The 27,853-nt window shown below is 46.7% G+C and overlaps 1 protein-coding gene across 1 annotated transcript; it reads left to right on the top strand.

Annotated features, from left to right (window-relative positions):
- Window positions 1–1,533: 1,533 nt before the first annotated feature.
- Window positions 1,534–27,813, top strand: LOC144148130 (scoloptoxin SSD14-like). The gene is made up of 11 exons (XM_077679716.1): window positions 1,534–1,595; window positions 2,373–2,495; window positions 3,926–4,023; window positions 5,527–5,737; window positions 7,312–7,475; window positions 9,288–9,492; window positions 12,741–12,816; window positions 13,970–14,160; window positions 18,526–18,763; window positions 22,632–22,745; window positions 27,667–27,813. The coding sequence occupies exons 2-11, from the start codon at window positions 2,398–2,400 to the stop codon at window positions 27,811–27,813; spliced, it is 1,542 nt and encodes a 513-aa protein (XP_077535842.1). The 5' UTR covers window positions 1,534–1,595; window positions 2,373–2,397.
- Window positions 27,814–27,853: the final 40 nt, after the last annotated feature.

Below are 27,853 nucleotides of genomic sequence, written 5' to 3'. Positions count from 1 at the left end.
GACGACCTGGATGAATAATTAAAGGCAGGTAAATATTAACCCATGCGGCATTGCGCCACGTTGAATAAGAGCAGGGAATGATGTTTAGTGATACTCTGGAGGTTCTTCCGGGCGTGCTCTGCTGGCGCGAAATTGAAAAACGTTACCAATACAAGGAAATTATCTTTTTTACTTATGCTTTGCGCTATGCTTGCTGCACTTAAAAGTACCCGTGTGGTATTCTTAGTCCTGCTTTTAACTTGCTTTTTTAAAGGAAAACGCCCGCCTGTTTTACTTGCGGCGCACGTTAAGGTTCCCCATGTGGTGAAAATTTATCCCGAATGCTCCACTACGTCGCGCCTCATTGCCTGTGTAGCGTCGGCGCGTTAAACCCCATAATCAGTCAACAAGTTTTTCATTGTAATTCGAATGCCGCTTGTAAAACGCGTTCGCAATGCGCGAAGAATAAAGTTTTAATGCAGTTTGTTGTCAGACCTGGCTGAAGCCATTATCTTCTCTAGAGTTGGTCACCCCTTTCTTGAGCAGAAAAATATCTTCCGAAATTAAAATAACCGCACTGACACTGTACAACAACGGAGCCTTTATTCCTTTTCACCAACAATTCATCCTGAGTCGTGATCCCTCCTCTTGGAGGATTAAGTCTATTTTAATTATTATAAAATATTACACTATATTGGTTGCACTGGTAATCGGAACTTACCACTCTGCCAGCCATCGTGATTGGTTTGCTTGATTGTAGGGTTTAACGCGCCGACGCTACACAGGCGATGAGGCGCCCCGTAGTGGAGGACGCCGGAATAATTTTGACTACCTGGAGATCTTTAACGTGCGCCGAAATCTCGAACACACGGGAAATATTCGCTTTCCGCCCTCATCAGAACAGCGGCCGCCACGACCGGGAATCGAACCCGCGCCCCTGCCCCCAGCCATCGACGCCACGATAGGCTCGTCATCGCCCAGAGTGAACCGCTACTTCGGCTTTAAATGCCGGTCTTACTTTTTTGTGCGGAAGCTCGTTGATGAAAAAATTCACCGTCGCTCATAGACCGTCTGCGAAAGGACATGGTCGGTTTGGAAACCTCCGTGCACTCCTCTGCTTTTAATCGATTAAGTGCGTGCAATTTCACGCGAGTTGTTTATAACTGCAATATTTTTTTTGTTTTCTTTCTTCTCACAAGCCAATATATGCTAAAAGGCGCAACACTCCCTACAGGGCGTTTTTGTTTAGTACAAAAAAAGGCATGAAATATGATGCACCATATGAAAACACGTCGTAAATAACTTCCCGTACGATACTTCGAAGAGGCAGATGTCGACCTGCTCTCAGCTGCGCTTCCCTCGTAGAATGAGGGTCGTTTACCAGCGGGGGTGACACTACCTGTCGCACGCGTGGTCAATCCGATTAACAGTTGCTCACAAAACCTCAGAAACATGGCACACGGAGCCATGTCTCTTGCGACTGTTTTTGTTGTAATTACCGGCATTCATGCTCAAGACGACAAGAACTGCGACTTCGTGCACGGAACATCCACGCTGGGAAATTTCACACACTGGGCAGTGTCGACGGAGGCCCGGCAATGCGCCATAGTTCCCAGGTGGGTGGTGAGCATTGATTGTTTTGAATGCTTTGGGTGCGCACGTCAACGTTTGGAATACAGAAGTGCTGGCGTGTGTGACGGCTGTAAAAAGCTGATTTAATTCAACAGATCTGTAAATACAATCATTGACCTGTTTTATTGCAGAGCTTCAATCTTAATACTAAGCAAGGGCCTATCCCGTTACCTCTCTCTTAATGGCACCAAACTTAATTAAAAGCTAATATCCTGTCTACAAGGGCATGCTGCATAAGCCTATAGTTTTTTTTTTTATTCCGGCTTGCGAACATTCGTTTGCAACTCCTCAAAATGTGCATAGTACATATTGTGTGGAAACTGGAAATAAAGCCACATTGATCCGGCTGTTGAACGAGATGCACAATGTGGGTTGACAATTATTAAGTAATCCCGGCGTGTACTAATACTTTCGGCTTCCCCGGAAGGGTCGGACACATCCAAACGTTTATTTTGAAAGCTTTTATAAGGCACCCAACATTGGTCAACATCAGCAACCGGCTTAAATTTCTTATGGGCGCTGTAAAAAGGCAAGGTGTGTACCTGCTAACATATGAACATTTATTTACAAGGTTCACGGCATTATTGTAGTCTTCTGTTCGGCTGACTACTGTCTGTGTAGGTAAAAGCATGATAAGAATAAAATGATCACTGACCAAGTCGCTTACTTGGTCAGTGACCATTTTATTGTTTCTGAACTTATCTGCAGTTGGATTCGTACGGGTGGTTTCTGTGCACATTTCGTTTATGGACGTTTCTCAGGAACATCTATTCAAAAGGAGGCAACATGGCTGACGCGGCCGTGGCCACTCTGTTGTGTATGGGTGTCGTCATACCGAAGGCTATGGGCATCGGAGGCGGATTTGTGGCTACCTTCTACTCAAGGTGCGTAACATCCTTGGCAAGCTTTCAATAGCACCTAGAGAACAGCAAGTTGTGCATCGAGTGCCAGATTAATTTGGTTAACGGCATGCATACCTGCTCCGGGCCACAGACAGAGAGGAGGGCCGGATAAATTTTGTCGCTATGTACTGGCCGGCAACTCCAGCCGTTCGCACGATCATGTGCTTCCTTTTCCTTTCGTCCCTTCTCTATTACGAAAGGGGAGCATTGGGCTGCATGTTATACACCAGGTTCGCCGCGTTCTTTTTGCCTGGTTGGACACATCTCAATCGGCTACGTTACGTGTGGCTGTATTCTACAAAGTGTTAACTCGGTGGCGATAGGTGCGTGTTGGAGAACATGCTCCGGTAACTCAATTACCCGAAATATTCCTGGGTGGGCGTGAGGAAGCCCGCGAAACCAAGTGAACTGGGAACGTACAAGGAGGCGTACCAGTCTTTTATTTGTGGCTTACGATAGTTTCGAGCTCCCGCCCTCTCCATCTGTTCCGACTTTAGTCTAGATTTACGTGGAAATACGACGACGAACTCCAGCTACACAGCCTTTAAGCTCCTTCGTAAGTGCATTCCGTTATGTCATCGGGTTAGGTTAGGTGTTCTGGCAGTGGAGTTGTATACTGAACACCATGTTGTATGATGGAGAGCAAGTTGAAGGAGCGCACAAGTAGTTTGTGGAGGCAGTCTTGCTAAAGTGGCCCGCAGGTTGACGGCATGTCTTCACTTCGCTAATGTCAGCGGCGAGGAGACTCTTTTCTGCGTTAGGGCGCCCGACTGAAAGAACACCGAATGCTCACAGCAAACAGAATAGGAATGTTTTGGTCGTGCAATGTGCGGGATACGTACAGTGCTGGTTTCATGGGCGCTGAAGAATACCGGTTGGGAAGCGCTCTGCAGATGAAATCGCCGCGCAGCGGGAGCTACGCTGAATCGTGTACCTGCAACAGAGAATCGTGTACCATCTACAGAGAAGTGCGTAAAGAAGGTTCGGTGTGCGGTTATCTTGTAAAGAGCGTTCATGCCGTGATTTCCTCTTAACTGTGGCAAAGCCTACACACCTTTGTAAGAAGCTTGCGAATCGTGCCTTGCAGGGCAACCATGTTGTTCATCTGCCGGGGGCCTACATGTGCTTCATACGCCGCAACCCTTCCCGTGTGCTTCATATTTTCTCTCCACCTTTACGTATGGTGTGACAGCCCATGCTATAGCTTCATGCACCAATCAAAGGTCTTCGCCGCGCTTCGTACCGTCCTTTTTTCTCTCTCAGGGTAAGCATGCGCGGGTAATGTAAAGTGCTTGACACTTTTGGCATACGACCAAATTGTATTCTGCGGAACTCGAACAATAAAATACGCACAGTTATGGTATCAAACTTACTTATTAATGGGAACGTGCCCATCAAGAAATTTCTTGCAGGAGAGAGAGACATGCCCTGTCCCTCATTTCCCGCGAAGTGGCTCCAAGGGCTGCAAGGAGGGATATGTTCGCCGGTAACGCCACACTTAGCCGCAAAGGTGAGCGTTCGCTCCTCTGTGGTTTCGATGTAGTTGAATCAAACTCTAATTTTCGCCTCCAATCTCTAGGTGTCTGCCGGTGTCATTGAATGTTTGATCTATGTTATGAGTTGCGGTATTGTTTTTCGCTAATTTTGTAAAATTTGTTCTGCGTAAATACTTTCACTTCTCCCATCAAAATATAAATTTGTACGGACCTCGCAAAAATTCGAACGCACGCACGCACGCGCGCACGCACGCACGCACACACTCACACGCACATACGCACGCACACGCGCGAACACACGCAGGCACGCACGCACACACGCACACGCACGCACGCACACACATGGTGAAACATCCAAGTTTACGTACATATCGGCAAAAAAACTGACGTTAACCAGAATGAGTACTACACCGATTGAGCGCAGTGCTTTTCACAACAAAAACAGTAAGGGAAATACTGCAGGATGGGGTTTTGTATGCATCCCGTAGGTAGCAGTTTACCTATACATGAGGCAGCCAAAAGAAGGAATGTGTGTGGGACGCCATATGTGGTAACTGTGAAAATGCAAACACTGCCACATATCTGTCTGTTTTATACGAAGTCTAGTTTAGAAGAAGGTAAAATTTAGCTTCAGAAGCGCGTTTTTCATGAGAGCAGCAATAATGAATTGAAATATAAATGCGACTACAGTTGCCAGCCCGCAAAAATAGTGACTGTAACTTTAACGTTAGAGTGCGGTGGCAATAGGAGTGCGACAGGGGAATACTAAAATGGACGAGATTGTTTACATCTGTTGTAAAAGTTATATGCTCCACTCTATCTTTCTGCCAAGTGGTGAATATATCCCCTTAACATACCCTTACTAGTATAGTGGACATAAATTCTTAGTGGCAAGGATATGAATGGGATGAAAACAGAGCGATGTTAGCGGAGTGGCGAATAATAAACGTATTTCACACTGGGCTTCGCTTTGGCCGAAATTGCTGCGAAAAAATTGTCATCCTTTTTTATTATCCCGGATACTTTCACCGGAGTTACCTTATTATCCTCTTAAAGGTTAATAGACAAATCTCAAGGAACACGTCAGTCGTCTGACAAGGCCGGAGTCAATACCTCCGACCTAAGCAAGGTTTCTCAATCCTTAATCCCAAGTTAAACAGCGCCGTATTGTGAGGCTAGCTGATTTCAATATCCAGAATTTGCGAAATCGGCTGTATCTGTAGAGGATACACGCAGAGGCGGAAAAAGTAGGATACATAAAGGGGAAGGTTTCATTTCGAATCAATTTTAACTTTCTAAATAGAGTATTTGATTAATCCAGAATATAGGTTACGCAAAGGATATCACGCCCAGAGAAGCCCCTTAGCGGTTACTGTCTTCCGGCAGCCGAAATAAACGCAGACTATCACTCAGCTTCTTTTTGTTTTGAAAAATTATTTCTATCTTCATTGCATTCTTATCAGTCTTTATCGCCGAAGACGGGGTCGCCATCGACTTTTTCTTCATCAATCGAACAGGTGGACTCTCCATTGCGGTGCCCGGAGAACTGCGCGGCTATGCGGAGATCCACAGGCGCTTTGCAGGCAGGCTTCCCTGGAGAGCTCTCTTCGCTGATGCCATACGCCTGGCTAGCGAGGGCTTCCCTGTCGGTAACTCACTCGCCTACAGCCTGTGCTACGAGTCACGCGACCTGTTCGGATGTCGAGACGGGCCTTGCGATCCCACATGGTGCGAACCGAACTTCATTCGTACTCGAAACAGTAGGTCACTTTTTGCCGTACTCCGGCTTAGGGATACGTTGTTAACAAAACGCTTCATGTGCAAGAAGCATAGAAGGGCCCTGGAATAAAATGATTCAATCAAGGGTAGAAGAGACTGTTGTCCAGCGGGACTCGAAGAGAAGCTTAAACATTGCCTTAAAAAGTTCTCGCCAATGGACCCTGTGGACATGGTTGGGAAGCGAGGCTTTATACACCAGCTACCACGGGTGACTACGGCCCGCTTGCGTTAGTCACAAGTTACAGTGAACCTGTAACGCGTCTTTTATTATTTCACTTCAGCACGACGTTCAGAACGATCTTATGGTCAGTGTAATACGCACTCAGACTTTTCGTTTTCCCGCAGTTATATTTTGTAGCAGCTGGTGCGCAGCTGTGTAACACCTGGGAATCGACGGCGACGAACACAATTAAAGCTGTTTCTGGTTTCTTTCATACGAATCAATCGTTGAGCTGTTTACTGCATATCTCAAATCCAAGTAATCCAGAGATCGGCTGCAGACAAGGAGGAGCACTGAGATGCCTTGTGTCGGTGTTAGCTTCCTTTTATATTTACTAACTCCTAGCGCATACGCAAGGCGCGCCGACGGCCGCTACACGTGCCATCGGCAGAGCGCACAGCGCCCAAGAGGTCACGTGACGCTATCACGTGGCATTCAGTGAGAATGAAGGGGGTAAACCTGCCGCTGTCTGTATTTCCCGTCTCCGCGTGCGCTCGCAGCCAATTGGAAAGAGAACGAGCTCTCGCTACGTTTCTCTATTCTGTTTAGGTTCGATTCCTGGTGGTACCAGCAATTTATTTAAATTGTTCGCGGGAGTTTTCTGCTGATGGCGACGGTCTCGACAGGACCTCCACGCTTGGCGGGTAGAGGTACCAAGCTTCGCTTTAAAAAAAGACTAGAAGAGATTATTTTACGTAGCATTTTACTGAGGTCATAAAGATACGTCATTAAGGGTGCGGCATGGACGCCGAACAAGGGGGATCGAACGATAGTACGTAGAATGTGGAAAAGGATTGGCTATTAGCTGCTGCTGCGGAACGGACGGGCGCAGCTATGCTGCGCCAGCCCACTACACGTCGCACTTCCCTCCGTGGTGAATGGCTCCCAGAGCTGATCTGATCTTCGTAATCTCCGCTGCCTCAACCAGCGGCGCCGGAGTTTCTGCGCGAGCGATCGCCTCACTGCCTGCCGGCGCTGCAGACGATTGTGGTACTCTCGAGGCCGAGTAATCTGGCGTCGTCTATAAAACTGGCAGAAACGATCCTGATACATGTTAAAATATTGCTGGAAAACATTTGAGATGATTGCAGGTTTGTGTGTGTAAGCGACCTCAAGTGTTTAAATAGTGAGACCAGTACTGTATTTCGACATCTCCCTAAAACTAGTAGAATAAACGGCGTGATCTGTCAACTAAAGCAACAACACAAACACAAAGTAAGCTTCTTTATTCGTTCACAACTTTGACACTTATGATTCAGGACATACCTGCTGAACTTTACCCTCAGCGTTGTCTGTTCTTCAGGGAACCTTTCTGGAACTCGGAAGAAAAGAGGCCCTTGATAGCAGGAGAGCGCCTTGTGCAGAAGGACCTGGCGAGAACGTTGGCGGAGATCGCAAAGCACGGACCGGACTACTTCTACAAAGGCAATCTTGCTAAAACGATGGTGCGGGAGATCGCTGAACATGGTACGATGTGAGTTTGCGGCACTTCTCTGGAGCATTTCTTCTTTTCTAAGGCTACGTGAGATAGGTTCTCGGTTCGGCGATTTCTGTTTTTAATTGTTGCTAAGAGAGATGAGATACAGACTGGGCAAAGAGGGACAAATAATGTAATGAACTGGAGAATCCCGCATGGTAAATTTGTCATAGTTGATTCTTAAGGTGATGGCGGTAATTCAAAACTGCGCCGGTACTCAATATTACGCTATGTCACAGTGAAGGATGGGTTCGAGCATTGCAGATGGGCCGGCACTAAAATCTGAGGGGACGAAAATGCGGAAGTTGTTGCAATTTGTGTCACCATTTGCACAGTTGTACGAGAGTGCAGCAAAGCTATTCAGCAATCTATTTCCCGTGCTGCAGAGATTACCAGAAAGAATGCTATAAAACTTTAATTGAAATTTACGTCAGCAACTGAAGAGTTCTACCAAAAATGGTATAGGACAATTCTTGCAAAATATATTGCCAGCTCCAGGGCAATCTAGATCAAATGCAATAAAACCCATGTTACGAGTAACGTGCACACTCCCGCCTGGAAAACAATTGCGTCCTAAACAGAGCGAATACTGAGATCGCCGCGCATGAATTTGTGAGATTGCCCTGAACAAGCACTGAACCACGAACGTAATTTGAAAGAATATTGTGAAAAACTTTAATTGAGCTTGCTTTGTCTTTGGACGCTCTGGGAATTATTCGTGCTTGCTGACCCTGTTCCGCACTTATCTAGGTTTTGAGCGTTCTGCTAGTAAGATTTGTTGTAACTGATTGTGAACTTTTTTCGGAGTTGGCCCTGTCGCAATAGTCGCCGCACACTGATCATCATCATCACCACCACCACAATCATCATCATCATAAAACTGTTCAGGTCGACTGCAGAATGAAGGCCTTTCCCATTGACCTTCAACCGCCCTTGTCCTGCGCTGTTCGGGTGAACAGTTCACCCCAGAAGTTCCGTATTTCATCCCTCAATCGTGGTGTTGGCCTTCCGTTTCTTTTACACCAATCTCTTGGTATCCATTCTGTAACCCTTATTGTCCACCAGTTGTCCATTCGTCTCATCACATGACCAGCCCAAGCCCATTTCTTTTTCTTTATTTGAACTACGATATCGTCAACAGTAGACTGTTCTCTAATCCAGATGGCTCGTTTCTTGTCCCTGAGTGTTATTCAAACATAATTCGTTACATGGCCTGTTGAGACGATCTCAGTTTGCTTTTTAGGTGTTTAGTGAGACGCCAAGTTTCAGCTCTGTATGTCATCACCGCGAGTATGCTGTGGTTGTAGATTTGTTCATTTCAGTGAGATAGGTTGCCTACTTTTCATTATTTGGGAGTGCTTGCCGAGTGCTCTCGAACCTATACATTTTCTGCGCCGGATTTGTTTCTCCTAATTGGGGCTGCACTAACCATCTGTCCGAGGTAGTTATAATATTTTACTTCTTCTAGCATTTTGTTTCCTAAGCTGGAGAAGATGTTTTTGGCATGCGTATTCCTCATTACTTGATATTTTTTTCATTTATTTATATTTATTTTTAGTCTCAAGGCTGTGCTTTCTTATTGTAGTTCCCCAAACATTATTGCATTACTGCATGTGTTCTCAAGTCTCACTCAGCGAAGCTATGTTATCCGCAAACCTGAAAGGGCTCAAGTATTCCCCGTTTATCCTTAATACTATGTTTTCCCGGTCGAGCTTTCCAGATACTCCCCGCGAGACATGGTATGAATAGTTTTCTGCAGCCTTTCGCCATAAACTCAAACTGCGGCAATATGTTTATGCTAGGTGGCATTCTAAACCTCAAGGACTTGCGCTCCTACAAGCCTACCTGGACACGTCCAGTCCGCGTCACCTTTCGAGACGGTCGGACCGCGTACTCTGCTCCGCCCCCAGCAGGTGGCGCCGTCTACGCGTACATCATGGGCATCATGGACGCCTTTAGAAGCGACGACCATGCCGATCTCCAGGACGACGTGCTGACGCTGCACAGGTACGTGTCGTTTCGCCTAACTTGTTGCTGATTGCTCCATAGTGCGGTTGTGTTACAGCAAGTTTTAAGAACGGTACATATTCGTTTTTATTACCCCGCAATTGGCAGCTATAGACGAACACTTGTCCTCACCCTACGATGCTTCACGCTATTTTCGCCACGATGTACCCATTCTCTTGCCCTCAATGTGGAGCATCTTCGGTCCTGTACCACATGCCCTGGCATTGTCAGCAGAGTAAGAATATCGAAACTGTACGGAAACCAACTTTAGAGCTGTCGGAGTGAATGCTGCCCATTTTTGATGCATACTGAACGTCAGCTTCGGCTCGTTCAGAAAGAGAAGGTGGGAGCAAACTCTACCTGAGCCCATACTGATCTATTCACACAGCTATCTGATCTCAATAAACCTTTTCGCCGTTCTACTCGCCGCATTGAATTGTACTTAATATTCTATGTGTTGCGTTTTCCACCTAGATTCTTAGTCATTAAACGGGAAAGGTATGTTGAAAGTGCTGCTTCCCTCAGAACCGCAGCGATGGCTCGGAGGTACAGCAATCGCCTCGCATGCGGGAGGTACCAGGTTCGAATCCGCGTACCGCCAGGTATCCACCGGTTTCTGTAATGGCTACAGGTACCCCTAGTCGAGTGCGGACCCTTGAAAGGGGAAGGTGCGCTTGGAAAGCTGCCTTCACCCTTGCAAGGGGCCCTGACCCTTGTCCATCTGGCGGGACCCGCGGCCACCATGCCGCGTTGCCACATTGCCGGGGGTGAAAAAGTCAGGCGGCCACAGGCGGTTGCGAGTTGAGCGTCCACCGTGATTGTGGAAGGCACCAGTGCATTCGTGTGCCTTGGTGGCGCCGGGCACCTACCGGAAAAAAAGGCACAAGCGACTCCCCAGCCTGGCACTCGGCGCTTTTGTGGGGCTACACCGCTTGGGAAGTTAACCAGGCTTGCACAGGAAATCGCCCAAAAGTGCAGGAATTTTTTGGGGGGAGTAACGCTTGTATGTGAACCCGCCCCTCCCCCCCCCCCCCCCCCCAAAAAAAAAGGATATCTACCGTGTAAAAGGAAAGAAAAAATTACTTGTGAAGGCTGAGGTAGCATAGAAACACCTTGCTAATTCGCGTGGCGTCACTGCGGTAATTCGTCCGACGATAGTGATCGGCACATGGGCTTCATAATTGTAGGGACACAATTTTATCTCGTGGTCGTACGCAACTTTTGCGAGAAATCACTGAGGCTGAGGCGATAGCAAGACTCGGTGATAAGTGTGTTAGCAAGCCCTCGCTGGCTCCTACCGAAAAGGAATTGGTTTTCTTGGGCGCCGCATCACCGAACGTTTAATCTATCTTTTTGCGAGCGCATGCGCGATCGTCGTTTGCAAAGTGTATAAAACTGACACAGTGGCAATAAAAAGTAGTTGGAAGTTTGCGCCTCGTGTGTCTGTCCTCACTCCGTCCGTGTCCCTGTTTAGCGCAATCATTTTATTTAACAATTGTGGTAATGTTTGGCATTACACGGTTTGCCATTTTCCGTAAGTTCTAAGTATATTCCTTTTTTTTTAATTTTTCAAACTTTTGTCTGACAAATTATCTCCATTTACGTCATTATAACGATTATACTTGAAACTTTAGAGAAATCCGCCTTATTGTGGAAATGCAGGGCATTAGACGGTTCGCCATTTTCCGTAATTATTTTATTATTCTTTCATTTTTTCATTTTTGAGAATTTCGGCCGACCCATTATCTCCATTTACGTTGTTATAGCGATTACATTTGCAACTTCCGCGGAATCTGCATTATTGCGGAAATGCAGGGATTTAACACGGATCGCCATTTTCCGTAATTTTTTTGATATTTTTCTTTTTTTGTCGTTTTACAAAATTTCGTCCGACCAATTATCTTCATTTACATTATTATAAGGGTTATATTTGGAACTCTCACGAAATCTGCATTATTGGGGAAGTGCAGAGCGTTACACGGTTCGAAATTTTCCGCTACTATTTTATATTTTTTCTTATATCTTTATTTTTTCAAAATTTCGTTTTAGCAATTATGTCCATTTCCGCTCTTATAACCATTATAGGTGGAACTTTCGTGGAATGTGCACTATTGTGGAAATGCAGGGTGTTATATGTTTCGCCATTTTCCGTAATTTCTTATATTTTTCTTAATTTTTAGTTTTTGTAAATTTCGTGCGGCCAGCTATTTGCACAAGTTATTTACGCCATTATAGCGATTACAGGTGGAACTCCCGCGATATTTCAATTTTCGTGGAAAGGCAGGGCGTTACATGGTCCTGCCTGGGGGGTACTCGGAAAAGAAGAGAGAGAGAGATGGAACTTTATTCAGGCATCCGGCGTGCAAAGGACACGATTCCCGGCCACGCAGGGCTCGGGAAAAGAATGCTGCGCATTAAAAAGATTTTACTTCGAAGCACCTCCCTCAGCACACCGCTTGACTGTGGAAAGAGACAATGTAGGAAGTCGAATAGTAATTTGCCACAACACGGTTACTAAAAATTTTAGGGATATTGGCTTCCCAAACAGGCATGTACGCAGGGTTTGCTGTACGCACCCAGCGCTGTCGTCTGTTTGGCTTGGAACACCCCTATTATTTTGAGTTGCTCTGATAAGAACGCTGCTGTACGGCCTCAGTAATTTCTGGGTATAATTGAAGCGAAAGGCCCGGCCTCGAGCAGAAGCAATGGTGAATATTTTACTACACGGGATTATTTTTGCTGTAAGATAGCCTTAAAATAGCCTCTTAGCTTATGTTTCCGCATTCTCAATAAAACGGTGTTCCTCCTACTCTCTTAGAAAATGGTATGTGGTTTTGAAACGAAAATGTGGTTTGGGATTGTTTATGCATGTTATTGGTGAATGGGGCATATAATCATGTTTGATTCATGCTTTGCATTCCACCTGAAGGGCCGGGCTTGTCTGTTCCTGAAACAATACATCAGTACTCTTCGAGCGTTTAATCTAAAATAAAAAAAAACCAGCAAAGCAGTCCGCAATGTCTTTTCTTGGTCTTGGAAAACGAAGTTGCGAAAAGAAGCAGGAATTATGTGCATACATTTTGAAACGTTTCCCTGTCAGCGCGTTTCCGAACGTTCAATCGTAAGTGAAATTTCAGAAGCCTCATTGGAAGCTCAAAGCAGTTACTTACAGTTGTTTGCGACGTGTGCGCCTGTTGTCATACATTATACATTAGTAATAAATACGATTCATTTGTGTGTGGTTGTAGATTCGTTGAGGCTTGCAAGTTCGCCTACGCAAAGAGAGCACTCCTTGGAGACCCCCGGTTCGTGAACGTTGCAAACGTAAGTATGGAACCTGCTGCCGCCCTTCCGGCTGCTGAAGTAGGGACAGCTGATTGTTACGACGCAACGAACATCGCTGATTTCATGTATCCAGAGACAGGGAAAACATTTTCTGCATCTCAAAAATGACCATGATCGTGATTCGCGCGATTATCTTTTAGAGTGTTATTGTTTATGCAGCAGATATACACCTGGCAAAAGGCTTCGCACGACTGATTTTGTTCTCTCGCGGAAGCTCACGGCACACAAACATTAAACACTTAAATATCTAACCTTGGATGGGTGCCACGATTATTGGTTAGCCAGCCATTTAGTGTGAAATAGCGTTCACGTGCAAAGCAGTTGCCCCTAAGTTGTTAATAAAATATAAAAAAAAGCCAAATTTCTGACGAAAGAGGTCGGAACTAACACACGAAAACGCACGCACGGAGACACACAGACATGGGAACACGCAAGAACTCCAAAATAGTTTTGGTGGGGCAGAGTGGTGGGGGTGGGGTAACGCACTGAAGTGTCATCTGGGCTAATAGGCTAGTCGTAGCGGAGGGATCCGGGTTGTCTTTACCACGTGAGGATTCTTAACATGCGTCAAAGTATCGACGCAGGGATAATTTTATGTTTCGCCTTCCCCATCAGAACTGCTGCTACGGCATGGATCCAACCTGCCCCTCAACGCCTTAGCCACTGAGCCATCGGGGCAGGTAGCGCACACACGCACACACAACAGCCAACGCAGGCTACACTTTTAATATTTATTAAACGCTGAACGTCCGGTCATTTTTTCCTTTCTGTTCGCCAGGCGGCTGGAATGTTGGCCGCTACTCGGCCCATTGTGAGCTATCAAGCAATGGAACACTCGTGAGGCACTGTGTTAAGCAGCCGCAGCTGTCTGCGTGCAATGTACACAAAAAGGCACTTAGTGCCATGCTTTGGAGCTGCACTTTTGAAACTGTGGGGTTTTAGGCGCCGAAGCTACACGAAGCAGCTACCGCGGCTGGCTATCGAATCCACATCCCCGGGCTCAGCAGCAGAACGCCTTAGCCGATGAACCACCGCGGCGTGTAGGCACTGTGCCCATGTGTCTGAACCTTTAGATATCGCTTCGAGACGAAAGAAATGAAACAGTGCGCGTAATTTTTCACATGAAATGCAGGTAGTACGAAAACTGACCTCACCAGACTACGCTGAGACCACGCGATGGAAAATCGACGACGATCAAACGTACCACGACCCAGAGCACTACGGATATGTGGGCCAGATTTCGCCGCCCAGTAAAGGCACGGCGCATCTCTCGATGTGGGGAGACGGAGACGCGATCAGCGTCACCAGCTCCATCAACTCATAGTAGGCCTCAATATTTTTTCTGCCTCAGTTGTGGTAATGCTAACTTTGTCATTCGGTCCGTAAATTACCTGGGCATTTCTGCCCTCGGAGGGGGGGGGGGCGGTTTATAAACAGCATAAAAGGAGACAGCCATCATTCTCGGTTGCAAAGCACCCATAGGAAAAATGTGCTATTTTGTTTAAAAACGTTACAGCTAAAAACGCGCTCAAGCGGTATAAGGAAATGCTTGAATGAGCAGAGGAGGAGGAGGAGGCAAAACGTATATTGAGAAAAAAAAAAAAAAACGGTGGGTGGCGTCCTCAGTTCAGGAGGCCGCGCGCCGCCGCTGCTCGCGTGGCCCGCTGGATCAGGCTGAGCTGCTCCTGCAGGTCCGAGCTGGTCAACGCGCATTCCCACTGCTCGGGGGTAGGGGAAGGGAGAGGAACAGGGTGTTGAGGGCACAGGAAGACGAGGTGGGCAGTGGTGGCTGGAACTTGACAGTCCGGGCAGTTGTACTCGAAGCGTGAGGGGGAGATGTGGGAGAGGATGGTGGAGTTATAGTATGTGCCAGTTTGTAGTCTGCGCCAGATTCGTGATTCTTCGACGGACAGGGTAGGGTGGGGCGGAGGATATTTTCGGCGAGCGTGGCGGTAGTGGGATAAGATGTCGGTGAAGCAAGGTGGAAGAGGATGGATAGTGGCCGTCGTAGAGTCCGAGCCGCCTGGCCCTGTAGGGAACGCCCGGAAGTGAAGCTCGCGGGCTGCAGCATGTGCTGCTTCATTCCCAGGGAGTGAGGCGTGTCCCGGGGTCCACACGATTGTTATTGTAGGTAGGTCGCGAATGGCTTTCAGGAGCTTGAGCGCCGCCGGGGGTACTCTTCCCTGGAGGTAATATCGGCAGGCTTGTTGAGAGTCTGTGATTATGGTTAGGTGGGTGGTGGGTGTGTGGGTGGCCGCCGCGAGGGCAATGGCGGTGGCTTCAGCAGCGTTCGAAGAAAGATGAAAGAAGGTAGCGGCGTTGAGAACGGTGCCCTCGTTGTCCGTGACTGCTAGGGTCGAGCGGGGGTGTGATGGGGTTTGGGCGATGTCGCTATAGCGAGCATCCGGGGCTGAGGAGTACTTTCGTTCAAGGTGCTGCACTCTGGCTTTGCGTCGGCCTGGGTTGTATATGGGATGCATGTGGCGTGGAATTGGTGCCACCTTGATATTGGTCCGGATATGGGGAGGGAGGGGGTGAAGCTCGTTATGAGGGTTCGGCGTAGAATTTATTAATTTATTGAGACAGTTTAGTGCTTGATTTGTCAATGCCTCTACCAGGATCGGATGGGCTCTGGACACAAGTTTTACGCAATTTATTAAGACGAGAGAGACCAGACCAGAAACCTTCATCGGTTGCATGTACTCTCCATCGCACGGGCATACTATCACCAGCCTTTATAACGGAAGTAAACCTTTTCTAGCAAATAAAATTCCCCATGGCAGATTTCGCAATTAGTGATAGAGGTAAACTTAAAATCCCAAGCTCTAAGTTCATGGCCTCGATGGAACCGGTAAGATGCATAATTTACGTAAAGAAATCTTCGAATGGGTATACAACCGTTCTTATGCTTGTAGGCTGCCCTGCGTGTTCCTTCATTTCTGCTGATACGATTCCGCTGCGGAAGATAGCAGCTGGTGGGGGTACCCCGCTTTCTGAAGTATGTGCATCTGCTTACTAAAACTGTCTGGCATAGAGTGAATACATGATTTACTTAAGGCATTTCTTAAGCTCGTTGTAACAATCAACCTTTTAAGGTTTTTGAATTGGATGACTGAAATGGAACAAGCGGCTTAATGGCGCGGGGGTCATGCGCCCAGCATATATGATTTGGAGAAAACCGATTCTTCAGATATAAAAACCTGAATGTTTTAACACAAAAGTGTTTTATGCCGGGGTCAACCAAGATCTGACTGACGTCCTATCCGTCACGGAAATTACATTGCCAGAAAAACTTTGATTGACGCGGCTGCGCCGGGATTTGAACCATGAACTCTTTCGCCGCTGCGGGAGGTACAAAACGCACTCCCGATTGCGCTAGGAACAGACGCGTTAACAGGAAGACAAACACGTTTTATATCCTTCCCTTAAGATGGTGCTGCCGTCTAGGAGAGGTGAAGCGAAGTAGTGAATCGTGACGCTAATGAGCACCGACGGTTGGCGCCTCGATGAGAGCGCCTACGTGTACGGAGAACGCGCAGCGTAACCTGCGGAGAAGCCTGTAAGGCAACAACCACGGCGTAAGATTGACGCCGACTTACCGGTTCCTGTTTTACCGGTTCCTATAGAAAAGGGATCAACCACATTTTTTACCACACGCAATTCAAACTTTAAAAACAGGAAGACCGCCACAGGTTTGCTCTACAAAGCCCGTAAACCCGTTTGTAAAGCGCGTAGAACGCGTAGCCTATTCAGTTCATCTGTCCTGTGGAAAAAAATATGTAGGTCAAGCAGAAAAGTGCTTAAATGGAAGACTAAAAGACTACCACTACATCGTAAACCAGGCGTTCAGTGGACACGTAGGCCTCCGCTGTGGGGATTGCGAATGCAGCCATATCTTTCCTGGTGCAATTCTTTTAGCGAGAAATATTCCAACAAGAACTAGAGAAATAACTGAAGCTGCGGAAATTCTACGCCTAAAAGAAAACTGCGTCAGCATGCCCGCTGTGACGTTCTCCTAGAAATTCATTTTTCGACCCTAAGTTGGTACAGGACGTGTTTGTGGCGTAAAGCAGTTTGTACTGAATGACTAGTGTTGGTAATAAGGGTCGCAATCATGTTAGTCCTGCTTTTCCTTGTATGTTTTTTGCTGTGGAGGTATTTGTATGCCCTAACGTGGAAAACTAAGCTGTTGTAAGTCAGCGCCATGTTGTCGTTTCCTTTTTCTCGAGTGTGTCCAACTTAACGTTGTTCACCACGTTCCAAACCATGAACCAACTTGCTCAAACCTCACTCCCAGAAATAAGTGGCGCTGTGTGAAGTGGGGACGAATACGCAGACGTTTGTCATGGCCACGACGCATTTGGATGCAGTAAAAATCTTTCTTTGCATCAGCGTTGCTTGACGCGCAAGAAATATATCTGTGCGACGAGCGAAAATATAATGGTGCGGCGAAACGCAAATGTTGTAGCTCCGGAGAAAACACCAAACGAAGAATTATCTCTGGTAATACACGGAACTACGACGTCGTTCGTCATGAGCCATATTTACGCCGTGTGCAACTAAGGTATATTGTAGGGTCTGAAAAGATTACAATCAAATTATGCGTCCCTCCCTTATCCCGATGACGAAGGTTGAACGCGAAGGTTTGTTGTGAGGAATTCTTCGGTTGTCGCCTGATTTTGGACTTTGACTCGCAGATGGTACAGTCTTTGACTCGTTTAGCTTTGACTGTCCCTTGCACGCAGTTTAGAATTTTGATCGCAGTGTCTCTGACCTTGACCCTTCGCCATTTTACTTCGAACAAAGAAAGTTTCGCGTTCAACTATCGTCGTCCTAAGACGGAGGAGGCATGATTTCTATCATTTTACCCACCCATGCACCCCTATCCAAATCCAAACTGCTTCAACCTTGTCGAAATGGCGCAATCGGATTGACGTCGGCTTCATAACGGGAGGAACCCAGGTTCCATTCCGACCACGCGAAGCGTTTTTTCTTCTTTCACTTAACCCACAATCATCATCACGGTTGGGGAAAGTTGGCTTTCCTGCAGTGCCCTTTTGTGGCAAGATACGTTATCAATGAGAAGAAAAGCTTCGCTTTAACGCCAAATTTATTGCGTAACGTGAATATTCTGGCTACTTGGAACGTGCACCACGAAGAACGGCGTCGTAAAGTTTTTCACTGTGTAGAAATGAAATCATTGAGGCACATTTGCTGGCTTTATTATCTTATAATTTGATGTTTCTGATTTGGTAAGCTCTATAAATGGCCATAGTATTGATTAAGAACAGGATCTTGAAGAAGGAAAGTTAGTGTCTTTCCACAAAGTATACCCGTATTTATAGTTGTCGTACCCTACCTGCATCCTTGCATTCGTTTTTTATGTAATTCTTATTTTATTAGTATTTGAATAGTTTGTATAATAATTAATGTGACATTATTATGCGCCTCCACAAGCAAAACGTTTGGCGTTATGAGTACCATGTAGCACTGAATTTCGTGTGACTTTACCTGAAAAAAGCCTAAAAAAGTAATAGGTACAAATCTTCAAAGCGATGGCCTAGATGCCCGGGCATGTAAGAAAAATAAAAGCGGTGACCTGCAACCCATATAGAAAACCTCGTGAAATGGTCTGTATTCTGACACTCTCCTGTTATTTCATGTATTACACCGCTCCTGGTGTTGAAGCTTCGGCAGCCTCGTGCGGAGCTCGTCCGGAATAGTGTTCAACAACCAGATGGACGACTTCTCGATTCCTGGAGAGAGCAACTATTGGGGCGTGGCGCCCTCAAAAGCCAACTTCATCGAGCCGGGCAAACGCCCGCAGTCTTCCATGAGCCCCACAATTGTGCTGGACCCAAATGGAGATGCTGAGCTCGTCGTTGGTGCGTCGGGAGGACCAAAAATTACCACCGCCGTGGCTCTGGTAAGGAAAGTTGATATGTGTTCACGGGGCTTTTACATCCAGAATATACATAATGTCTACAGTTTAGAAGCGTTACACTTTAAAAGCTACACTTTAGAAGCTACACTTTAAAAGCTACACCTTAAAAGCTACACTTCAGAAGCGTTGCATGTAAAAACGCAACCTAACACAATCCACTTTAATCCAATCCAATCCAAATCCAAGCCAATCCAAGCCAATCCAATCGAATCCAATCCAATGCCCCTCGCGAGAGAGTGTCATAGCGCCGAAATCGCCACCACGCGAACGCGTGATGCTGACGTCACGATCACGCCACAGATGTTAGCGACCGCAGCGCGCGCGAACGACATGTGGTTTAAGCGCGAACCGACCGCGGCGAGAGAGCGCGATGCGAGCGCCCCACCTGTTCTTGCGCGCGAACCTAACGCGGCGAGAGAGGGTGTTGCGTACGTCCCCACCTGTTGTGCGCCCGAACCGAACGCGGCGAGAGAGGGCGTTGCGAGCGGAGAGAGGGCGAGGAGGACGCGGGGGAGAGGGCGCACCTCTGGCCGACGGTTGAATGAGTCAAGGATATAAGGCACGCTCGTAACCTCCCGTTCTGTGTCGGCTTTGTGGCTCAGTTGGTAGAGTACCGTGCACTTTGCGTTCCGCCCGCAGAGTCGTAGGATCGAAACCTGGCGCCGGCAAGTATTATTTTTTTATGTAGTGTAGGGGGAGCGATGCGGACGCGGACTACGGACGCCTACGCGGGTGACATCGTGAGTTACTGAAATGCTCTGCATTCAAAACTGTTTCTTTAGTGCGATGGTTTCGAACTGCGGTAATTTGCAACTCTAGGACCGTAAGGAAACAACAAAACGACTTTTGGAGGTGCTTTCAACGTTAACGTGCAAGTGTTTGTTACACAGTGTATACATTCGTTGGTTGCGGGGGTACCATGCCAAGGGCATGTCGTTTTAACTATCGCAGCGCGATAGCACGGTACTCAGATCTAAAAATGGCTTTGACGGATGCTGCAGCCTTAAAACTGTCTGAACAGCTCGTGCTCTTTGTTGTTCGAGCAGAACATTGAGGAGTAGGAGAAAGTAATTAAAAACCGGTTGAAGGTTTAATAAAGGGTCGCGTGAGAGTCTACGAGGGAAACTGGCTGTTTAATTTCAGCTATTGGTTCGGCATGACTACCAATAAAATTACCACCGCGTGCCACCCCCTCCCTGCTGCACTGTTGGGTCGGCATTTGCAGAGAAACAAATTCGCGCATCATAAGGACGCAATAGCCAAAGCTGAAACAGGCCCAGTGTTGAAAGTGGGATTTGCAAAACTCCTAGGGTTCGAAGGCTTTCCATAAAGCCTTTAGGCGCTCATAGATTGCGTCCGATTTATTTGAGTTGGAAAGTATAATGTAATTTGTGTTATAATACGCGCGTTACTATTGCCACGTCGCGAAGGAAGACGCAGGTATTCTCCAAGAAACCAATGTTGATTCGAGGGAATTTGTGCGGCGCAAAAACTCGGAAAACTGAGAAAACTAGGAAAACTCGGCGTAGAAGCAGTAAATGAAGTGACGTGCGCAGACTGGCCTCGGCGAACCGCATGCGCCGGCGTCTGCATTGGGCGAATTCATCTGTCGGCGTGATTGTTTCTCGAACAATCGAATTACATGGAGAACACTGAAGATCAAGGACAAATATTCTAGTCTACTGACGTCCGCGCAGAACACTCGCCCTGTCAACTAAGATGGCGGCATAAAAAAGAAAGAATGGAATATGCGATTCGCTTGTCACTCAGATAACACACCCTGGCACATCAGGACGGTAAAAACAAAAAGCATAAGTAAACAAACTGAATGCATGGTTGACGGAAATATGAGAGCTGCGTATATTTTCAGGGTCCTATATTTCCCATCGAACCCAGTCTCTCACGAAGCACGTATACCACCCGCAGATTAGCTCTAAGCAGTGGCCCCTTCCACGCTTAAACCCAAACAATTACTGACCTACCCACTGTAACACATTTGGCATTGTTATAGACTTTTTTGGAGCAAAGATCTCTGTGTTTGTTTTGAGATTACCTACGATAGGAAGGGAGCATCATTTGCCTTCCGAAAAAGTGCCTCGGTGGTTTCAGGAGAGCCGTAGGCAACAAGAAATAAGTAGACTCTCAAAGACGTTAAATAAGCAACTCTTAATCCACCGTCATTGCGGTGATCATACCGACACAAGTGGCCATAGCGACAGGAGTGGTGTCCGTAGCGACAGAGCTGGAATTTTTGGTCTTTCGGGTACGGGCTTTAAAAATCACTGCTTAAGCGCTTTTCCGTACACATATCTAAACCGTAAAAATGATGGACACAACACAATTTGAAGGACAAAATTGGCTGGCGATAACTATACCCTCTAATGCGATATTTGGGCGCAGCAGCAGTGCGCTGAGGCAGCACTCACTCGTGGGTTCTTTCGACGGCAGCGATGATGAGCTTGTGCGTCGGCGGCGCAAAGTGCGTCTCAGGGAGGGACCACGAAGCATCTTAAGCGAACGCACATCATATACACGGGCACGCCACCGTGGCGTTTTCGCCAAGCGTCGCATCGTCGCGCGCCTCGTGCGGGGATAGCATACTACCCCCTTTCCTCCCCCACCGCATACTATCGTAGAGCGCTGGCTCGCGCCGCCACGGCGAACCGACCTCCCCTCCCAATTTCGCGACACTCTCCTCCTTTGTTTCCTTTTAATCCCCGGTCTTCCCATCGTTCACTCGGTCATGACGATGGCCACGCGGCTCAGCCCAGGTACGGGCGACAAATGGCTGCGCCCTAAAATATCGACGCTTGTAAGCGGGGGTGTTCACGGCGGTATTCCTTCGTATTGTTTCTGTGGTACGCATCGTATGCGTTTTTGCATGACGAGTACAATTTTTGTAGGACTTATTGTGGGGTAAATATAAATATCTGGATAAATATCTGTAAGGAAGAACGTCTCGCTCTTTTTAAAAGAATACCTGGAAGAACGTGTCGGAATTGCATGTACAGATGATCAAATAAGTAGACGGTCGTCTCGTACATTGCGCTGATATCTGCTTTTGCCACTGGCTATTTTGTATATACGCGCACGCTGGGCTCTCAGGTTCACCCACATGGTTGCGTTGTTTGACTGCGCTTGTATGTAAGACCAACACTTCAAAAAAAGTTAAAACTGAAAGAAAGCCGATAAGAGGCGTCATATTTTACGTTTTGTAGCTGCGGTTTGTGCCTTTTAAAAAGCGCATGGCCACGAAACGTTCCGCCTCACACAAATCTAGCATTTACAGTACTGGTGCATAAGTATTTGTTTCACAAAAACACTCATGCAAGCTACAACCAATTCTGTATCCAAAGTGCTCGCAATGCAGTCTGTAGCGAGACGTCGACACCTGTTTTTCCGCTTTTCATGTTTTCTTTGTTACTAAGCTCCTCCTGTTGTCGAGAGTTTTATTTTTGTATTCATGACACTCCAATCTACCCATATAGGCCATCATGCAGTGACGCTTTATTGTCCCTGTAGTGTAGGACCTTCTCATTTTAAAAAGAGTACCGTTTGAGTGGAGGCCACCCTTATTTATCACATGGAAGCCGCCTTAACAAGAGGGAGAAGAAACGCAATCAGGGGCAACAATCAATGGCGAAATGTGTTCAGTATGTGTCCTATTGAACTGCTGAAGAATGCGCTCTGTATTAGGAAAACAAAACACGGCGTTGGAGCATGCCTGCGTGCGGTACCAGCAGCCAACGTGTGAAGGTCTGGTGCGAATTACTATTCTGTGGTTGCACTTTGCAAAGTAGGGATATCCACGCAAGGGTAACAATGTAGAACCACGTGCTGTTCTGTGCAGGTAAGCATGCGTACTCTTTGGATGGATAACAATATCAAGGATGCCATTGACTTTTCTCGTGTGCACGACCAGTTGATGCCCGACTACATTATGGTCGATCCAACGTTTTCGGAGGTAAGAGCTTGTGCTGTCCGCTCTACGCATTAATTCAAGTGTAACTGCCCATGGCCAGTTTCATTCATCTTTACGGTGACGGTATGCGAAAGGGGTCATGCAGACAAAACACACGTTTGGTTAATTCGAAAGATTGCCTCGTTGGAAACATACTGATACCCTTCTTTACGTAAACTTCACTCAACTAATCTATACAATAAGAAAAATGGGAATGGCCATGCGACCCGTACCTCACTTCCCGCAACAGAACCTATGATGTCATACGCGTAAGCTCTGCGATTTGCTGAGGCAGGCAAAGCAAACGCAAATTAGGCAGAGCTTATAAGCATACCGAAAGAGCTCTTTGCGCTTAAATTTAGGGTCCATATAGCAGTAAGAAAGGTAGCATAAACAGTGGAAGTTATGAAAGCACACGTAAACATAGAAGTACCGATGCGTACTGCTGTTGGTACTGCGTGCACTATGATTGTTTTAGCTGCACAGCAGCGGCTGTTTGGGGTTGCCTCAGACAACACTGGGCGATTGGCGTATGCGACGGCGTCTTTCGGGGTGATATTTTTCGAACGGGGATTATGTGTCACGAAACGATTATCTTCTACCTTAACAAAAACAAGCCAAATACCAATACGGTAAAAAACAAAGCAAAAGCAGAAAACAGCCCCCTGGGGTATGGTGGCGCCATCTAGATTGACTAACGGTAAAAATGTCTCCGCTTCATACTAAGTTTAGCGTGAATACCCGTTCTAAAGATGTCATTGCAGACGTCGTTAAAACACACGACTTGGCGAGAGAATAAAAATTTTAACTTAATTTGATTAATTTCGCAGTGAATAAAGCATCGTTTGCTTCGGGGCAAGCGCTTGGGGCACTATAAAACACGAAATCTTTCGAATAAAACAAACTTGTATTTTGTCTGCATGGCCCCTTAATCTGGAGGACGAAAAATAAACGTTAATTGAACCGTCGTTATCTCTTTCTGGGAGGCACCTTACCGCAGGAAGGATTTGTTCCTTGCTGCTCGACGAGCACTGTACACCAGTCATTGCTGGTCTTGAGGGCGTCAGGTCCTGCTCAAATGGTCCTCCCACTGCTTCAGGGTGCATTTTGTAGGAGGTTAGTGATAGTGAATATCGGTGCTCCCACAAGCTATGGTGAGAATGTTAGGTGCATGGTAGTGTTTACAGTAAATGTGAGTGTAGCGGAATAATCAAGGAAACCTACGCACAGTTAAACGAACCAGTGGCCCTAATTGAAGCTCGTTCACAAGTGGCTTGCCGCCCTTGCAACTGATTCAGATCTCGATATTTTGGTGGGACTCGTTGTGTTGTCGTTGTATATTCCATAGTGCTGTATAGTGGGCGGCCTTTGGTTGTCCGATAAAGACAGGAAGCTGCTTCCAGTTTCCTGTTTCCGGAGGGGATTTTTATTGGAGGCGATTGCGTTGCCCCACAGTGGTTCGTCGAGACTCATTTTCGTGCTGATTTTGGCCGCTGCGAGTACTTTACACCCGTGGCGAGCTCCGCGGGCTACCACGCGCTTGCACGCTCGCCAGTGGGCAAGCTTGTAGCGGAGCCGCTTGTGCGGGGGTGCTAGTGAAAAAACGTACGCCTGGAATTGACGATTGTCACCATACCAGTGATAATGCAAGCCCAAACCCTTGGCAGAATTCGCACTGGTGTAGAGAACGTGAAGCAGCGCCTGCGACATTTTACCTAACCTTTCTGTGCTAACATCCGACCGAACGTACACGTGCCCGTGACTTTCTGTACGTTTGATGAAAAAGTTCGCTAGTTTTTTTTTTGTCTTTGCGGCACTGATGAAGACCGAGAGAGTGTATTTTCAAGTTATCATAAAACTACAGGCTCCCATCTACGAAGACAACATATTACCCTTAATTATCCTTGTGCGTTATTACTACTGAACAGAGTTTCAGAATTGTAGTTTGACATTAGCTTCATGATGTTCGGTTTTATACGGACGAGGGTAAACAATATAGGCTATTGTTTTCGTGAGGGGGCTTGTGCAGCATACCAGTTTACTGACCTGCCGTTGTTCCGTCGTGAGAATAGAAATAATCACTTTCTCGACAACAAACCCGGCCGCCAGGGCGCGTTGAAACAACGCGGTGGTCCAAAGAATAAAAAAGTATACCTGCACACACGTTGTCCATTGCTTAACGCTAAGTACAAAGCAACGGGCCAATCACACGAGGCTACGCAACGGCAAGCGCAACGCGTTCCTCTCTCAGCATCTAGGAGACTCCAATAGATTGCAAATAACGGGTCAACCACTTTCTCCGGAGATGTAGATATTAGATTAGTTTATTTATACATACACCTTTTTGCGAACCCACCTGCTTCACAAAACTGTGGCTCATAATCAAAAGGGGCATACGAAGTACTTCACAGGATGAGCGGTTCACTGACGCAGCAAGCCTGCGAACTGTTTCTATTTTGTTTCTATTTTGTTTGTATTTTGCAAGTCCCTTGGCAGTTCAAGGGACTGCCAAGTCACACTCAAAAAGGTGTTAGTTCCCGGGTGCGAATCCTTATCCACTTGGCCTGGTGTCGCAGGGTTTAACGCACACAAAAGTATAAAAGGAGCGAGCAATAATGCACGTACCTGAGCCGGGATGAGTTTGTACATCCATTACCGTTTTCTGATCATCTGCCGTTCTACAAGGGAATGCGGTGCGCACCCGACCGGTTCTGGTCACGTGTTCGTAGGCCGGCTGTTCACGTATTCCCGGCGTGGCCTTGAGTCTCCAGTGTCAAAAAAAAAAAATACGCACACAGTTTGAATGTTTTTTTTTTACCATGTATAACCCTGTATACCCTGTACGGAAAAGGTCTCTATTGTGACAGCACGATTATTAAATAGTAGTTCACATGGGCTTCTCCTAAACAGGCCAGGGCAGGGAGGGCACTTTTTGGGGTTTTGTAACACGATATTTCTAATTGGGCTGATTGGACCACAAAACTTTTGTCTTTCTGTCTGTCTGTCTGTCTGTCTGTCTGTCTCTCCCTCAGTTCAGCAGCCCGGCCAGAACTCACTAGAATTGTTGAAGGAGAAGTAGATGTACACAAAATGTTTCCAAATTATAAATCTGGAAGTACATTGCATGCTTGCCAGCATTGTTGAGTGAAATGAAAACATTATTAAAATTTAATTCAAGATATCAATACATAACTGGTACTCAATTTTTTTTAATTTAAAATATATGTGTGCTTCATATTTGCGGTAGCACATGAAACGTGTTAAAAGCAATGTTCGAGCCAATGTTTGAAAAAAAAAAAACAGTCCGCTCCGAATCTTAGACCTCAACACAACATTAAGTTACCAGCAGTAACGATAGATTTAAAACTTCCAGTAAACGGCAACCGAGCATTGGAACACGGGAAAATTAAATTGACTAGAACAAACCTCCGCGGTCTTTTTCGTGGGAGGAGGGAGACGGGTGGAAATGAGATTGAGAGGTCGGCAGCAGAGAAAAGAGAGGAAATTACGTGGCAGGCCCATCGGAAGGGTGTCTTCTTTGGACGACATTTACCGGGGAGTGCGCAGGTACTTGGCCTGTTTTTGTTCGAGGGCGTGTGTGTTTTATTTCTAAGGATCGTCTGTTTAACCCTCAGCGGAGCGTGTAGCTGGTTCCTGGCGTTCCTTTTCTTTTTAGGGGACTTTCTTTTCTTTTTGTTGTTTTCTTTCGCCGGGTTTTGGCTCACTTGTGCCTTCACTTCTTCGGTTTTTTTTTAAATTCTTTGCCGTAGTAAATCTACCGCTACTTTCGCTTTGGGGCTCTGTTAGCAGACACCACGCAGTTCTCTGACACTGGGTACAACTTGCAATTTCTATGGAATTTTATGCTGGGCAACTCAAAATTCGGGTAATGGAACTTTCGCGCTTTTTCAGCATCCAATAGAGAGGAAGTACAGGTAAATCTCTTTGCCCCGATTCCGCATAATAGGTGTGTTTTATACTTCGCGAACAAAGGCCCGTAGGAGTAGTGCTGTGTCGATAATGCGTTTCGTTGATAATGGGTTTAGCTTTCCTGTTTCTGGGAAGAGCTAAGCTACAGGATTTCGTTTACAAAAAATTGGCCGCGTATCTGCTCCTTTCGTTGCAAATGCCATCAAAAGACGATAGTCTTTATCGGCTTTTGCGAAGTAAACGCCTCCCTTCGCTTTACCGCTCACCTCTCATGTTGTTCCTCTTGCGTCGCGCTCCTCCCAAGGTAAAGACGCCAAATGTTTGCTTAAATCATTCTAAATTTCCCGCGTTTCACAGCTCCAAACCGGGCGTCTCGATGCGAACGCTGACGTACGGCGAAGACGCGCGTTAATCGATGCGCCCTACTTCAACGTTAATACAACCGCGTTTCCCTACTCCACATGCGTTGCAAGCAGAACGTGGAACCTACCTAGTGGAACCTCGCGTAGCTGTTGCCGGTTGCTTTCTTAAAATGGCGCCAGAAGCTATAGTGGCGCGGGCGACAGCAGGCGACGGCGGAGTGAATTCTTTTTCTGCAATTGATGAAGTATTTAATTTCGCAAAAGTCAAGCATGTTTGAATTTTTATAAAGGAACGCTGCAAATATCAGTTCTCCATTGATTTGTTGTCTCATATTTGCGTAATGTCTTGTTCTTCTATAACAATGTTGAGAAGTATGAACATTACACCGGACAGACGGGTAGATTTAGCTTTGACTATATAAGACTATTACGCAGGCACTGTTTTGCTTTGGCCGGGTGGCTGAATCGAGTCACAGACAGACAGACGGACAGACATACAGACATACAGACAGACCAAAATTTCTGGGTTTAAGGAGCCCAAGAAAGACTATCGTCTTTAATAAACAAGTTGAGGTGAAATTCGGCGTGTACCACACAGCGTGAATGCGTCACACGATGTTGCTTCGTTACAGGTATACGCCCGGCTGCTGAAGGCCAAAGGCCACAAAATCAAGACGGTCCGGGGAGGGTTTAGCAACGTAGCAGGCGTGCAGCAGAAACGCGGCCGCTTGTACGCGAACGCGGACTACCGAAGTGGTGGTGACGTATATGGTGGCTGACAACACTGAGCTGTACGTGTGAGCCCCCCCCCCCCCCCCC

The sequence above is a fragment of the Haemaphysalis longicornis genome, unplaced genomic scaffold (genome assembly GCF_048455015.1).
Source record: "Haemaphysalis longicornis isolate Haplotype H1 unplaced genomic scaffold, Haemaphysalis longicornis Haplotype H1 scaffold_78, whole genome shotgun sequence".
NCBI lineage: Eukaryota > Metazoa > Arthropoda > Arachnida > Ixodida > Ixodidae > Haemaphysalis > Haemaphysalis longicornis.
Note: the sequence above shows the minus strand (reverse complement) of the source record. Positions and strands in the feature narration are given on the sequence as shown.

What these genes read in the sequence shown, in the direction of transcription:
- LOC144148130 (XM_077679716.1), top strand. Translation starts at nt 2,398, where the DNA reads ATGGCTGACGCGGCCGTGGCCACTCTGTTGTGTATGGGTGTCGTCATA. An exon ending in GGGCCTTGCGATCCCACATG is followed by an intron (nt 5,738 to 7,311) that starts GTGCGAACCGAA and finishes TCTGTTCTTCAG; the next exon opens with GGAACCTTTCTGGAACTCGG. An exon ending in GGTTCGTGAACGTTGCAAAC is followed by an intron (nt 12,817 to 13,969) that starts GTAAGTATGGAA and finishes CATGAAATGCAG; the next exon opens with GTAGTACGAAAACTGACCTC.